General features: G+C 34.1%; 2 protein-coding genes across 2 annotated transcripts; both read left to right on the top strand.

Annotated features, from left to right (window-relative positions):
* Positions 1-956: 956 nt before the first annotated feature.
* LOC137810343 (WEB family protein At3g02930, chloroplastic-like) lies at positions 957-5,626 on the top strand. The gene is made up of 3 exons (XM_068611555.1): positions 957-1,725; positions 2,316-2,571; positions 2,978-5,626. Exons 1-3 carry the CDS (start codon positions 1,709-1,711, stop codon positions 5,285-5,287), a joined length of 2,583 nt encoding a protein of 860 aa, XP_068467656.1. The 5' UTR covers positions 957-1,708; the 3' UTR covers positions 5,288-5,626.
* Positions 5,627-7,710: 2,084 nt separating this feature from the next.
* Positions 7,711-12,460, top strand: LOC137810336 (uncharacterized). The gene is made up of 7 exons (XM_068611541.1): positions 7,711-7,906; positions 7,990-8,091; positions 8,203-8,317; positions 8,571-8,686; positions 10,273-10,461; positions 11,129-11,271; positions 12,029-12,460. The coding sequence occupies exons 1-7, from the start codon at positions 7,785-7,787 to the stop codon at positions 12,208-12,210; spliced, it is 969 nt and encodes a 322-aa protein (XP_068467642.1). The 5' UTR covers positions 7,711-7,784; the 3' UTR covers positions 12,211-12,460.
* The last annotated feature ends 1,878 nt before the right edge of the window (positions 12,461-14,338 follow it).

Below are 14,338 nucleotides of genomic sequence, written 5' to 3'. Positions count from 1 at the left end.
AATTTAAAATAAATCTACAAATTTATAAATATTGAAATTCTATGAATACCTACAAAATTAAAATTTATTTTTCAAAGTTAGTCGTGATTATTTATTTTACTCAATTTTATACATTTAGTATTATTTACTCATTCTACCCAAATCCACTCTACATCCAAATGAGTTTCATTTACGGGGGCTGCTTCTTCTTAAGATGATAACAGGTTTATTGTCGTTTTTCATTATTTATAAGTTACAAGAAAAAATAGGATAAAATATGATAGTTATTTAACTATTTGTTTTTGTTACTTAAAATATAGATTAAATATATTTAAATACTTCGGAGACTCCTCTCAACACAAGTATCTGATACCAACACTAATACCATACAACATTCGTAAGATACTACGATACAACATTCGTAAGATACGTATGGACAATATCGGTTAAGTGTCTAATTTAAAAAATATTTGTTAGGTTTCTCACAATTATAGCACGGTTCAAACACAATTTAAGAAAAAAAACATTATTTTTCCAAAAAATTCAAACTGATATAAATTTTTATTATAATTATAAAAACAAGAAACAAATTATTTTATATAATATATAAATCCGTGTCCCGTATCCTATATTTTAGATATTATACATATTTCTGTGTCGGTATTCATATCTTATCAATGTTCATTTTCTGTGCTACATATATTTAAAAAGAGTAATGACATTGACAACACAAAATTTTATAAAACCACATTACAACTTCCAATACTATTATTTTAATATTTTTTTATATTATTTAATTACAAATTTACATTTTATTATATATTTATTTTTAATTACAAATTGTATGTAACTCTAAGAGTCCTAAAACTATCATTTAAAAAAGAGATTGATTATTTGTTTTTTTTTTAAATGTTAAAGCATAAAAAAAGTTGAGAAAAGCAAAAACCATGAATGTTATTTGGTGATTTGAAGTTGACATCACATGTCTCCTTTTTAAAATAATCCAACCTGGCAAAGCAATTGGTAACATGCAGTGGTGTCTGTTTCAAATGAATTTTATGGTTCATGAAACCAAACAGTTTTGTTTTGAAAATTTGGACAGATGCACATGTTGTTGGAAATTGAATTGTGAGTGTATTTAGATTTGGAGCATAAATTGAAAAAAAAGAGTTGCAGGGTCAGTTCCTAATCCCATGGCAGAGTCTCTCTTTTCCTGAAAAGAAGGGTAAGGTTGGAAGACTCTCAGACAGCTCTTTGCCTCTGAAAAAGCTACACATACCTTTGCCTTTCACAGATTTAACAAAACTCAGGGTTACTTTTGTCCTTTCACTTCCCTCACCCTCTCACCACTGCTTCCATTGAAAGAGGAACAAAGAAACAAAGAGGAAAATCAAAATCAAAAGGGTAAAGAGAGAGAGAGAGCATAGCACAGTGTGTTGCTGTGGCTACTCTGGAGACAGGAAAACCAAACCCACTTGTTTGGCTTTGGTTTATGTTCATGTTCTGTAAATTCCTCTTCATCATCTTCCTATTCCCATGATTTCCCAAAAGACAAAAAGAGAAACAAAAGAAAAAGTTTGAATTTTTTTTTCATCTCACTCTGATCCCAAATGTGTTCGGTTTCTTCTTTCTGACAATGTTGGAACTTCACCATTCTGGGTTCTGCAACTGATACTTCAGCAAAGGCAACACCTTCTCACGTTTTGTTCTTACTTGGCCGCTTCCACCAATGGCTTCAAAATCCAGGTATGTCAAGTTCGGTGCTTTGTGTTGTGGGTGTCTCTGTTGCTTTAAGATCTGATGTGGGTTTCTTCTACTTTCTTCCTCGTACGGCCTCGCAGTTTCTCTTCTCTTCTGGGTGGTTTTGTAATTGACGGTTTTGATCTGCTATTTGAAGACATTATGTGGAATGCCCTCTTCTTCATCTGTGTAAATTTCCATGTTTTTTTGGTGTGTGTGCATGGAATTTTAAGATGGGCTTTGCTTTATTTCTATTTTTAGTTATTGTTGAGCCTTGATCTTCTACTGTTCTTGTTGGATTGTGTTTTTTGGTTTGTGATTGCATCGTTGTCTGTGTTTTTGGCCCTAATTCTGGCTTTTGGGTAGCAGTTAATAGCGTGCTATCTCCTGTTTCTCTGGGTTGGTGGTTATTTCTTGTTTGAGGAGTTTGGCTTGAGAATGCGTTTAGATGCTGAGTTTGGTACTAAGAGTTGGTTTCTTAGGCTTAGATCCATCTCTCTGATGGGAGCAAAAATGGCATTTTGTTACTTTTCGGTGTCTTGTCTTTTCATTTCATTCAATGGTGTAGTATGAACCTGACATTGTGAATCTGATAGATCCGGTTTATCAGAAACCCCCAACAAAGCAACTCCAGCCACTCCCAACAAGGCAAGGCCATCAACTCCCAACAAAACCTCACCTGCAACTCCAAGAGTTAGTAGACTCAGCAAAGGAGTGTCCAAACCAGAATCAGAATCACCATCACCTCTGCAAAATTTGCGCCTTTCTGCAGAAAAAGCATCGCCACGATCTTTGAATTCTAAGCCTGTCACTGACCGCAAATCACCAAGACCTGCATCCACCACACCTGATGTAAGTTATAGTAAATGTACTATGTATCCCTTCTTATCTGAGATTAGTCATGTTTGGCTTTATTACTAAATGGAAACTCTTGGGAAGTTGGACTGTTTGCTTCTCCAGTTCTGTTTTTCTTTGAGAATTCTGAACCTGCTAAATTCTCAAGTCTGTTAACAAGTGTATAAAATAAGTAAACGTGAAATGTGTTATCATGTGTTAGTTATGATTCTCATCAGTTATTTGGCATTTTTTTCTTGGAATTTGAATGTTTAGATGATCCATGGCTTGTTATCCATTTGAGATGTGTGGTATGTGATTATTGATAGTTTGATATGGCAAAAAAAGGAAAATCTGTTTAGTCATGCTTTTGCTTTGGTTATATGTCCTCTGATACATGTTTATTGTGTTCCTTGAATTTCAGAAACAACTTCCAAGAGTTGCGAAGGGTTCAGAATTGCAGGCCCAGTTAAACCTTGCCCAAGAAGATCTAAAGAAAGCAAAGGAACAGCTGATTCAGGCTGAGAAAGAGAAGGCAAAAGCGATTGACGAGCTGAAAGAAGCACAGGTAGTGGCTGAGGAAGCAAATGAAAAACTCAGGGAGGCAATGGTGGCTCAAAAGCGGGCGGAGGAGGATTCCGAGATTCAGAAGTTCCGAGCCGTTGAGTTGGAACAGGCTGGAATTGAAGTTGTTCAGGCAAAGGAAGTGGAATGGCAGAAAGAGCTTGAAAGTGTGAGGAACCAGCATGCTTTGGATGTGGCTTCCCTTCTCTCCACTACTCAGGAGCTTCAGCGGATTAAGCAAGAGCTTGCCATGACTTGTGATGCAAAGAACCAGGCTCTGAGTCATGCTGACGATGCAACTAAAATTGCGGAGCTTCATGTGGAGAAAGCAGAGATTCTTTCAGCCGAGCTGATGCATTTGAAGGCCTTACTAGATTCAAAGCTGGAAACTGAGGCTAGTGAAAACAAGATTGTATCAGAGCTACAAACAGAGATTGAAGCTCTTAATGAAGAACTTGAAAAGGCAAAGGATCATGATGCAAAGTTGACGGAGAAAGAGAATCACATTGAACAGCTTAATGTGGAGCTTGAAGCTGCCAAGATGGCTGAATCTTATGCACACAGTCTGCTAGAGGAGTGGACGAAAAAGGTCGAGGAGCTAGAAGTGAAGGTTGAAGAAGCAAATAAGTTGGAGAGATCTGCATCAGCGTCTTTGGAATCAGTAACGAGACAGTTGGAAGGAAACAACGAGTTGTTGCATGAAGCAAAATCTGAAATTTCTAGTCTTAAAGAGAAGGTGGGAATGTTGGAAATAACAATTGGTAGACAGAGAGGAGATCTGGAGGAGTCAGAGCGTTGTCTTCTTGTGGCTAAGGAAGAGAGTCTTGAAATGTCAAAGAAGGTTGAAACTCTGGAATCTGAACTCGAGACAGTCAAGGAAGAGAAGGCTCAGGCTTTGAACAGTGAAAAGCTTGCAGCTTCCAGTGTTCAGACCCTATTAGAAGACAAAGACAAACTAATTAATGAATTAGAGATCTGTAGAGATGAAGATGAAAAGACTAAAAGGGCGATGGAAAGCTTAACTTCTGCTTTGCATGAAGTATCTACAGAAGCCAGGGATGCCAAAGAAAAGCTATTAGCCAGCCATGCAGAACATGAAAACTACGTGTCTCAGATTGAAGATTTAAAGTTGGTCTTGAAAACCACTAATGAAAAATACGAGTCCATGCTTAATGATGCACGACATGAGATTGACGTTCTTACATGTAGTGTTGAAAATTCCAAGAACAACATGGAATGCTCCAAGGCAGAGTGGGAACAGAGAGAACATCATCTTGTCAACTGCTTAAATCTAACCGAAGAAGAGAACTCATCCCTGGGAAAAGAAATTAACAGGCTGATTAGGTTACTCAAGGAAACTGAGGAAGAAGCTGGTGCCAAGAAGGAGGAAGAAGCACAGCTAAAGGAAAATCTCAAGGAAGTTGAGGCTGAGGTGATCCACCTGCAAGAAGAACTTAAAGAAGAAAAGGCTGAGAACATGAAGTTGAAGGAGAGTCTATTGGACAAAGAAAATGAGTTTCAGAACGTATTTCAAGAAAATGAAGAACTTCGAATGAGGGAATCCACATCTATTAAGAAGGTGGAAGAGTTATCGAAGATGCTCGACGAAGTTACAAGCAGAAATCAGCCTGAGGAAAATGGGGATGTTACTGACAGTGAGAAAGACTATGACATGCTTCCTAAAGTAGTTGAATTCTCTGAAGAGAATGGACATGGTGGAGAAGACTTGTCCCAGAAGGTAGAGCTTTCAGCTGATGAAGAGGGACTTGGGCAAAACTTACAGGAGGAAAGTATTCCCTTGGATGACAAGTCTGAGAAAACTGAATCTCCCAAACCTGTGAATGTGAATGGAAAAGTGAAGGAAGATGCAGACAAAGCAAAAGATGATTCTGTAGAAGCCGAATTTAAAATGTGGGAGAGCTGCAAGATTGAGAAAAAGGAATTCTCACCAGAGAGAGAACCAGAGCCTGAATCCTTTGAAGAGGAAGTTAACTCCAAGAAAGAGGGTGGTGAGGGCTTTGACCAGATGAATGGAGCCTCTTTAAAAGAAAACGTTGATGATAGTGGGAGGAACTCACCATCAAAGGTACAAGTGAAGAAGAAGAAGAAGCCTTTGCTTGGCAAGTTTGGAAGCCTTCTCAAGAAAAAGGGTGGAAGCAATCACAAATAGAACAACATTTTACCTTGGCTGGTATATTGAACATTAAATTGTTTGCATGTATTTGCTTTATGATTTTTGCTTCTTGATGAATAGCTTTTAAAGAATGACTGAGGCATGTAATATTGTTTAGGAGTCTTACTCTAGTCACTTATTTTGGTTGCGGTTCTCCATGTTGACACTAAATTGTATGTGGTGCAATTGTTGTTATTTTTTTGTCCCTTTACTTTGATTCTTCTTGCCCTTCTACATAGATCTCACGAAATCAAGAAGTGGCAAGTTGGATTGTATTTTTATACCATCTTATCTTCATTCCAATGAAACTCTAGATAGAACTTCTGATGTTTGCTACCCCTTTGACATATATATTCAATTTCTCACCACTTTCTACATTGATTTGTTAAAAAATGTTTTTGCATGTTGTATATACTAAGTGGATTGACTCTAAATTATATGTCGAAGCAAAAAAGTTACTACTCTAATGATTGATTCAGCAATTCTGCACATTCTCTGTTGATTGCATTCCCCTCACGAGCCAGTTTTTTCTATACTGAGAAACTGTACTTGCAGAGAATAAAATACTCTGATGAAAAAACCTGTTCAGATTATAATATTATCTGATGATTTTTCAATTCACGCAATCTTTTCATTTTAAAGGAATCAAATCCTCATGCACGTGCGTGGTTCTTTTTTGTGTGTGAAAAAAAACAAGATCAATGAAACCACAACTTACAGAGTTATAGCATATAAAAGTTTCCTAAAAAATTAATAATCTTCTTTCTTTCATGCATTCTCATTTGTAGATAACTGCAACACACTATCCCAACATCCATTGGTATATCTGAAGAAAACTGTGATATTTTACAAATGAGATAATCTCATATTTTCAACTTATATGAGAGGACTGGTAACATCGTGATTCAAACCATATTAATAATTTTGATGTAGTGAAAATATTTTCCTTCTGAAAAATAACTGTTCAAATTGCTCAACACATTCTCCGGTATATAAAAACCAACCTTCTTATGATCTTCACATTCAGTCCACTACTAGGACAGTTTTATACTATGATAATCAAGTGGCGTAACACATTGCCTTCAATCCTACTTTCTATGAAAGAATCAAACATATAGATATAGATTTCCATGTTGTTTGTGAGAAACTCAATGATCAACTTTTTCATCTCCTTTCCATCCAAATTTGGAATAATAAGTATCCATTATCGAGTTTATGGGAATAGTATTATATGTATCCATAATCAACTCTCGGAAAGAACACCATTTTGTTTTAAAGTCACTCCTTAACACTCCAAAATTCCATCCTCCATCTCCAAGCAAATATATATAAAGCAAAGAGACATAAATATACTCTTGGTCACTTGGAATTAATACTCTTTTGCTTTCCAAAAATAAAGGTGGTCTTGGCTTGGGGTTAACACTGAGACAAAGGTTCAGTTTTTAATCGAATAATAACACAAAAAACCATTAAGATTACAATTGAATCTTTATTTGCAGTGATGCCATTCACACGGGTTGTTGAAAATAACTGTACTCTTTCAAGACTTAAACTTGGCAGACAGATTTTCACCTCTGAAGGACTCTGTACTAAAGATGGTTTCTGTTACCTCAAAAAATCTCTGTTCTGTGCCATGTTTGGGCTATCTGCTTTGTGCAGTGTTTTTCTTTTCTTGTGCTCGCACTCTAGGTATCCACAAAACGGATTTTTATCTTAACATTTTACAACTTTAAATTTCACATAAAAGTATAAATTCAAAATTCTATGTCCTTAATTCTTTTTTTCATTTGATTTTATGTTTTAAAAGTAGCAACCGACTTTTATGTTCTAAACAAATGAATTTGGAGAGTACAACTCAATTAGGACTTCAATAGAAGAGGAATGTCCACCTGCAAAAGACTTTCCGATGCTTAGGTTAGTAGGAGCACACATGATGATAAATTCTTAACAGAGAGCTAAGAGTAAGAGTATATGGTAGAGTTTAGGATGTCCCCTAGAGTCATCACTTATTTATAGGTTTGGTTGAACTCATACTATTAAGAAAAATAATAAATAATTACTATAAGATATAAATGGATTCTACAGTAGTAACCTAGATTGAATGAACGGTTATTGATCTGAATATGTACAATATATATTCATAATTTAATTAAATATGTAATGGATTAAGGAGGAAGGTGTCAGTCAAATGTTGAATCTCAAATTCATTAAAATGAAATCATCAGGTTCATAATTATATTTGAAGTATTGTCCGTTTTGAACATAAAACTCTTTATATTTTTAAAAAAGAAAGATATATATAAATTAACTTTGATCTCGATTTTGAAGTGATGTATAACTATATTAGACAAAATACTAATATTTTATATTAATTTAATGAGTGAAAGAATTTAAAAAGATGGAAAAATAGAAATTGAGAGGTATAAATACGAAGTAGAAAGCTTAGGAGGTAGTCAATGTGGGTGGAAGACCGAAGAAGAAGAAGCAACGAACGATGTGGGTGGAGATTTTGTTCGGTCTCGTCATCTACAAATTGTTCCGACGATTCTTCTACGACGACGACGTTTTAGACATGGAAGGATCTGATTCTTCTGTTCTTTTCTCCGTCGCCGATAGGTCTCTCTCCCTCTCTTTTTCTTCTTCTGTTCATTTTCTCCTATTTTTCTTCTAGGGCACAAATCAAGTTCAATTTTTCTCAGGCTTAAAAAACTCTACGGAGCAAATGTGTATGTGGGTCTTCGAATTCCCGATGCTGACACTGCTTCTCGACAGAGCATTGATATGGTTCTTCTCACCAAACAGTATTCTCCGTTTTCTTTTTCAATCTTTTTCTTATTTTGGCAATGGCTACTACTGTGAGGTTTGAAGTATGGTTTCGTTTTTATTTTGAATTTCAACTTATTATACTGCAGAGAGCTGGTGGTGGTTTCTGTGAAAAACTTCTCAGGAATTTTGACAATTGGAGGCGATGGTAGCTGGCTCTGTGAAAAGCCAGACAAACGTAAAGCAGAGCGTCACCCTGATCCTGTAAGGAACCACTAATTATTATCATTATAATATTCTTATACATGCTGAACACTTGCATCTTTGATTGCCTCATAGAATGCTGTTTCGTAAGATGGCATGAATGAAAACTGGTTTGGATGTTTATTGAATTGTACTATGAAGAGTGGTTTGGGTTTCTTTTTGTTCACTCTTTTATCGAGACTGCTGCATTAGACGTGGAAGAACACCAGTGGATTGCCTAGTTAATGAGTTTGTTTTCTCAAATTATGTACAGGTGGAAGAAGCACGGAAGCAAGCTTCTATTCTCGAATCATATCTTGAACAGAGAGGGGTCGCTCTGCCTGAAGGATACATATGTTGCAAAGTTATACTTCCAAATCCTAAATTATGGTATGATTTTGGATCTACTCGTGATTTCACTTTCTATTATTAGTGCCAAATTCTTCTTCTAATCTTTTTGATGCTGCTCTCTTTTGATTTGTTGTTTGTGATCTTAACAAAAAATACGGTTCCTGCCTATATCATAACTAATCTTGAATCTTGGGTAACTGTATCAAGAAAAACATTTTGGGTAGAACTCAAAACGAGTATTGACTCTTCAGAAACATCATTACTAAGCTATTGTTTAATGCTAACTGTGTCATTCTTCTCTCCTCCATTACCATCATCTAGAAAAAAAACATAGCTTCTAAGTTTGCTTGACGAAGACGCTACTCTGCCAATTCAAGAAGTCTAACACCATTGTCAACTGGATCATGCTTCACTCATGTTCCACAACGTGTCTCTTCTGTTCTGTACATTATATTCTTTATCTTTTCTAGACAAAAGTTAAGGGTTGGGATGCATATACACCAAATATAGTTCATTTTGGACCCATTTTGTTGCTCTTCAAAAAAAGGAGTAAAGGAATATGTACATCAATTCCTCTCACAACATGAGGAAAAACATGGTTAGACTAGGTGTTTCAAGGCAAGCTTTTCAGATATGTATCTAGAAGTATACAAGTCACATTAGAAAAAAAAAATTAAACGAAAAAAAGAATGGATACTTTTCAAATATGTACCGAGCAGTATCAGGGAAACAAATTGAAAATGCATACTTGGAAGTGTCCAAAGAGTATCTGTTGGAATTGGCTCATCAGACAAATCAACTGCAGATGTGTCTACCACAAACAGAGAATGATAACGGAGAAACCCACAAACATAGCAAGTAGGTAGCAGGTAAAAATAAGAGGAAGAACTAGAAAGAATCACACTAAGAGATAACATGGTTCAATTGAAGTGTTATTGAACTTCAATCTATGTCCATAACAAAACCCACTACAATTACATATTACAACTCGTAGTTTCTCTCTTACAACAAACTCATTCAAGCACAACTCAAGGGTTAACTTCAAATGATGGTACAAAGGTTATTTATAAAACAATACCAATACAACTAACACATGTGAAACACACCCAGACTAATGAGGAAGACATGTGAACAATGCTTCTAATTACTGAACTGGAAAGTCACTTAGACGGTTTCACTAGTCAGCCCATGACTTCAGTGCATGCTACCATATATGGTAGAAACTGCATATCACACATTGGATGGCCTAGTACAGTTAGACGACCTAGGAACCTTTCTGACAAGATTTTACTAAGCCGATTTTCACAATATTGGGATCCAACATGGGTACAACATTGATACTTGTAATGGACTAGTGACTATTTTACTATTCACATGTTTATGAATTCTTTGCATGAAATGAAGAAATCAATTCTGTGTAATTTCTAGTTAAACTTTTGTATAAGTTGGAAATATGTTAGATAAGTTGCAAATGTTGGTGTATGGTTCAATTACTTGAGAAACAGTATTTTTTACAGGAAAAATGCATCTGCAAATCTAGTCAAAAGCAACTGATAATGTTATCTTACCTCTTTTGCTAATGCATGTCAAAATTAAACAATTAATCTCTTTATTTGTATTTGCAGTACCATTCCTGCAGATGGTTTTCCATCTGAAGTTATTACCCATGATCAATGGATTCAACTGAAGCCAGAAGCAAAGAGCACATTGTCTAGTTGGGTAAAGAGTGCTTTTCGTAGTGGGAAGAAGGATATGCTAGAATCTGTTAATCAGAATCTTGATTTTGTCCTTAGCTCAGCACCAATATGGGATAGGTTAGTCATCATTTTGTACTTGACGAGTCACTGAATTTTAGTAAAACTTATTGCAATTTGATTCTGTTAATAGTGCCTTGACAAAACTTTGGCTTAGGGAAGCAAATATGTCAATCCATTTGTGACCTATCAGATGTTGGCTTGTTAAAAATCTGGTTTCTGCTTGCTTGATGTGTGTCAAAACCAATTCAACCTCAAAGCTCTATTAAGAGAGGGCCCGATGATGGGTTTATGTATGTGTTATCACAGAATTACAAATGATCATGTTAAAGCTAGCTTGGAGCCATAAAGCATAGGCCCACTTAAACCTTCAGCTGGGTTTCTTTTTCTTTATAAAAGAGATTTTTAATACACTGTTATGAACTGACCGATGGACGGTTCCATCTATTTTACTTGTATTTTATTTTGGTGATTTCACTATTTCAGTGCCTTCTTTTCTGTTTGATTTAAAACACTAATATAAGTTGCTTTAGCCCCTACCTAAGCCATGATTTTGGTGCAGCTGAGGAAATTATTCTGTTCAGTTTTTTGGTTAGTTGTGATCTAAGTGGGGTTTAGAAATCAGATGTGCATGCCTTCATAACAGTGTGTTTTGGAGTTTTGTTGGTATAATTTAATATTTACCAAATCATATTTTTCACTTACAAAGAGTTTGTTTGGCTTATAGGGTGGAGCTCAAAGGCAACAAGTATGTATTGGGGGACTTCCAGGAATTTAAGGGCAAACAAGAAGACGTTGAGGCTTTAAGACAAATTAGAAGATCAAAAGTTGGTCGTGTGGTAATCCAAAAGACGAGCATGTTTGGACTGGGTAATCTTTTGGGAATAAATTATGATTGTACTTTTTCCAGTTGTATCTGTGTGCTTAACAGTAGTTATGATATCCTCTATCCCCAAAACATAGTAACAGTAGAATTGTCCTTTTTGTTAAAAGTATATGAATTAAGATCAAGAAAAATCAGGGCATAAAATCAGCGAAAGGCTTGATTTGCTAGAAATTAAAGGACAGCTAAAAACTTGGTTTATGTTTGGTTTTTAACTGGACATTGTACAAAACAAATCAACGGAAGGTACAAGTTTCTGTTTTATTCACAACACCGTCCAAAAGTTAGAAGAAAAAAAAATCCTCTCTGACAGTTCTACTTCCTGGCCCCTTTCTCTTCCTCAATTTTCCTCCTCCACCCTTTCTAGCCCTTTTCTCCCTCAACTGCTTATGTGGTTGTGCTGTGCATTAGCCACCAAACAACAAACAGAACAAAATTTGGGTTGTAATTCAACTACTTATATTGTCCCTCAATGTGCATCAAACGCATCTTAGCTGATATTTTGAAATCAGGAAAATATGTTTTTTGATCTCTTCATTGCTGATTATTAATCCTGCAGTTCTTCTAATTATGAAGTTGAAATAAATACCTGTGAGACAAATGATCTTCAATAAACCTATGGTTTCAACTGATAATGACCTCTCTCTGATGGGGGGAAAAAATTCATGAAAGCAAGATTTCTATATTTGCATTGATTTGGTCATTGGTTTGCGGTTTCTTTGACTAACTTGGAATGATTTGCAGCTCCTTCTAGGCTTCAAGTTCTATACAGGTTGCGGGACTATAGAAGTGAAGGGGCATCAGAACCGGAGTGGAAAGAAGAAACCGTAAGATCAAGTACCGAGATAATCATTCAGCCTCAAAATGGTTCAAAAGTTCGAAAGTTTAAGCTCTCCTCAGTGAGCTCTATGCTTCTTAGTGCTTGAGGTCAGCCAAACTAAGGAATGGTATTATAGTGATGATTTTTGCAGTCTATTTTATATTCCTATATGCCTCTTCAAGGATTTATATTCTTAAGCTACGTGAAATGGATATATAAACATTACTAGCTTAGAAAATATCAATATAGTCAAAATGTCTTCGACATGGAAGTTACTACTTTCTAACTTTTTTTTTTCGCGAGAATGTATTATGTATATTGTAATATAATGAACAGTTTTTTTGGCTTGAGGTTCATCTTTAACTTTCAGCTTTAGATCTCCCATATAGTGACTAAACATTTGTTATATTTTCCCCTATTGTGAATTGCTTAGAAATATTGCATGTCCCCATGGTTTTGAAAGATCAGTCTAACCCTATTCAATGACAAGATTTAGCATCCCACTGTCTATTTCAGAGTGGTCAATAATTTTATATTAGAATGTGTGGTGATGTGTAAAATTGTTAGAGTGGTAATGAAAGCAGCAAATATCCATACTTTGAAGATTGTTAACTCTTGTAATTGAAGTTAGTCTGCACTTGGAATATGCTCTGCAATTCTGTAGAAGGTGGTAAGAGGTAAGAGGTAAGATTGTTACCATAATTTTGAGAAATTATAATTTGTAAACTGTTTTGTTTATTAAGTTTTTACAAATAAGAGAACTTAAAAGAGATAAAGAAAAATGGGATAAGATGGAAAATTGCGATTAAAAGAAATAAGGAGAATATGAATGGTGTGAAAGTGTATATTTTTTTAAAAAAATAAATAAATATAAGATCTCCAACTTAATAATATTTCTTAAATATAATTTTTCTAGAATACGAAATTTGAAAAGTCTTAAATTATGTGAAATCATTGTTTAAAATACATTTCAAATTTTAGATAAAATAAATATTGGTTGGTTTATCATCTCGAATCCAATATTTGTTTGTATAAAGTTAATTGATAAAGGTTTTTTTATTGTATCATATATTAATATCGTAGAAGTATAAAATTGTTTTTAAATTATATAAAATTTATAGATTTAATATTGTTTACAATTCGACAATTTGGTCAATAAACTTCATTAAATAAAGTAAGTTAAATGAAATTTCCTCTTAAAATATTTAGGTGAATCCCATTCTCATGAAATTTAAATCACTGACAGTGTAAATGAAGCAAAGTGGATTACTTGAAGAAATAATACAAATTTTGGATTATATATTGGGCTTATTGGGTAAGAATGAATAGGATTAGTCTTACCTAACATATAACAAAAACTCTTGACTTTTATATACAAAGATAGATTATGATAAAGCAATAGAAGGAACATCATTTCTACACTAAAATATGTGCTTCCATGTCAAAGGAGAAAACAATTGCATAGAAAAATGGTTAAAGGGCAATGTGTTACAAAATTAAATTAAAATACATAGTATTTGACTAACTTGTGATTCAAATAATAATCCAATAAATCTTTTAAAGAATAGATGATTTTTGTTTATAAAGTTTCATGTTACATATCTGAAACTTGACATCTCAATTTTTAAGTAACAACAATCATCTCCATCTCAATTTTTTAAGTAACAACAATCATCTCCTACTACATGAAAAAAAAATATTACTAAAAATGGATTTACGTATTTTAAAAAGTAATTTAAATAAATAGATATTTTAAATTACAAAACATAAAAATATTTTCCAACACTCTCCTACTAATTTCAAATTTTAAATAAAATAATATAAGAACATTATTAAACTAAAAATTAAGTCATAATTTTCATTGGGGCATAAAATATTAGATTTTAAGTAGAAGGAACATTCCATGTTTCAGTCTTGTAACTAATGGATATGATCTATCACTTAATGTAGAGACTTGACTTTTTTTTAAATATATGTACCTCAACATAATAATTACTACACTCACACAAAATATGAACATATATAGTTAATCATAAGAAGGAGGGTGTCTATTATTATGCAACAAATTTAATTCTATTTGTCTGAAAAAATTATATATAATGGGAGTGACTTATAAAAATCAAGAAAAATAACATAAAATATATATAAAAAAATATTTCCTTTTATGTTCTTAATTCATTTTAGTACTAACAACTTAATTATCTCACTGCATTGACCTAGGAAATATAAATTTA

This window comes from Phaseolus vulgaris, chromosome 2 (assembly GCF_000499845.2).
Source record: "Phaseolus vulgaris cultivar G19833 chromosome 2, P. vulgaris v2.0, whole genome shotgun sequence".
NCBI lineage: Eukaryota > Viridiplantae > Streptophyta > Magnoliopsida > Fabales > Fabaceae > Phaseolus > Phaseolus vulgaris.
Note: the sequence above shows the minus strand (reverse complement) of the source record. Positions and strands in the feature narration are given on the sequence as shown.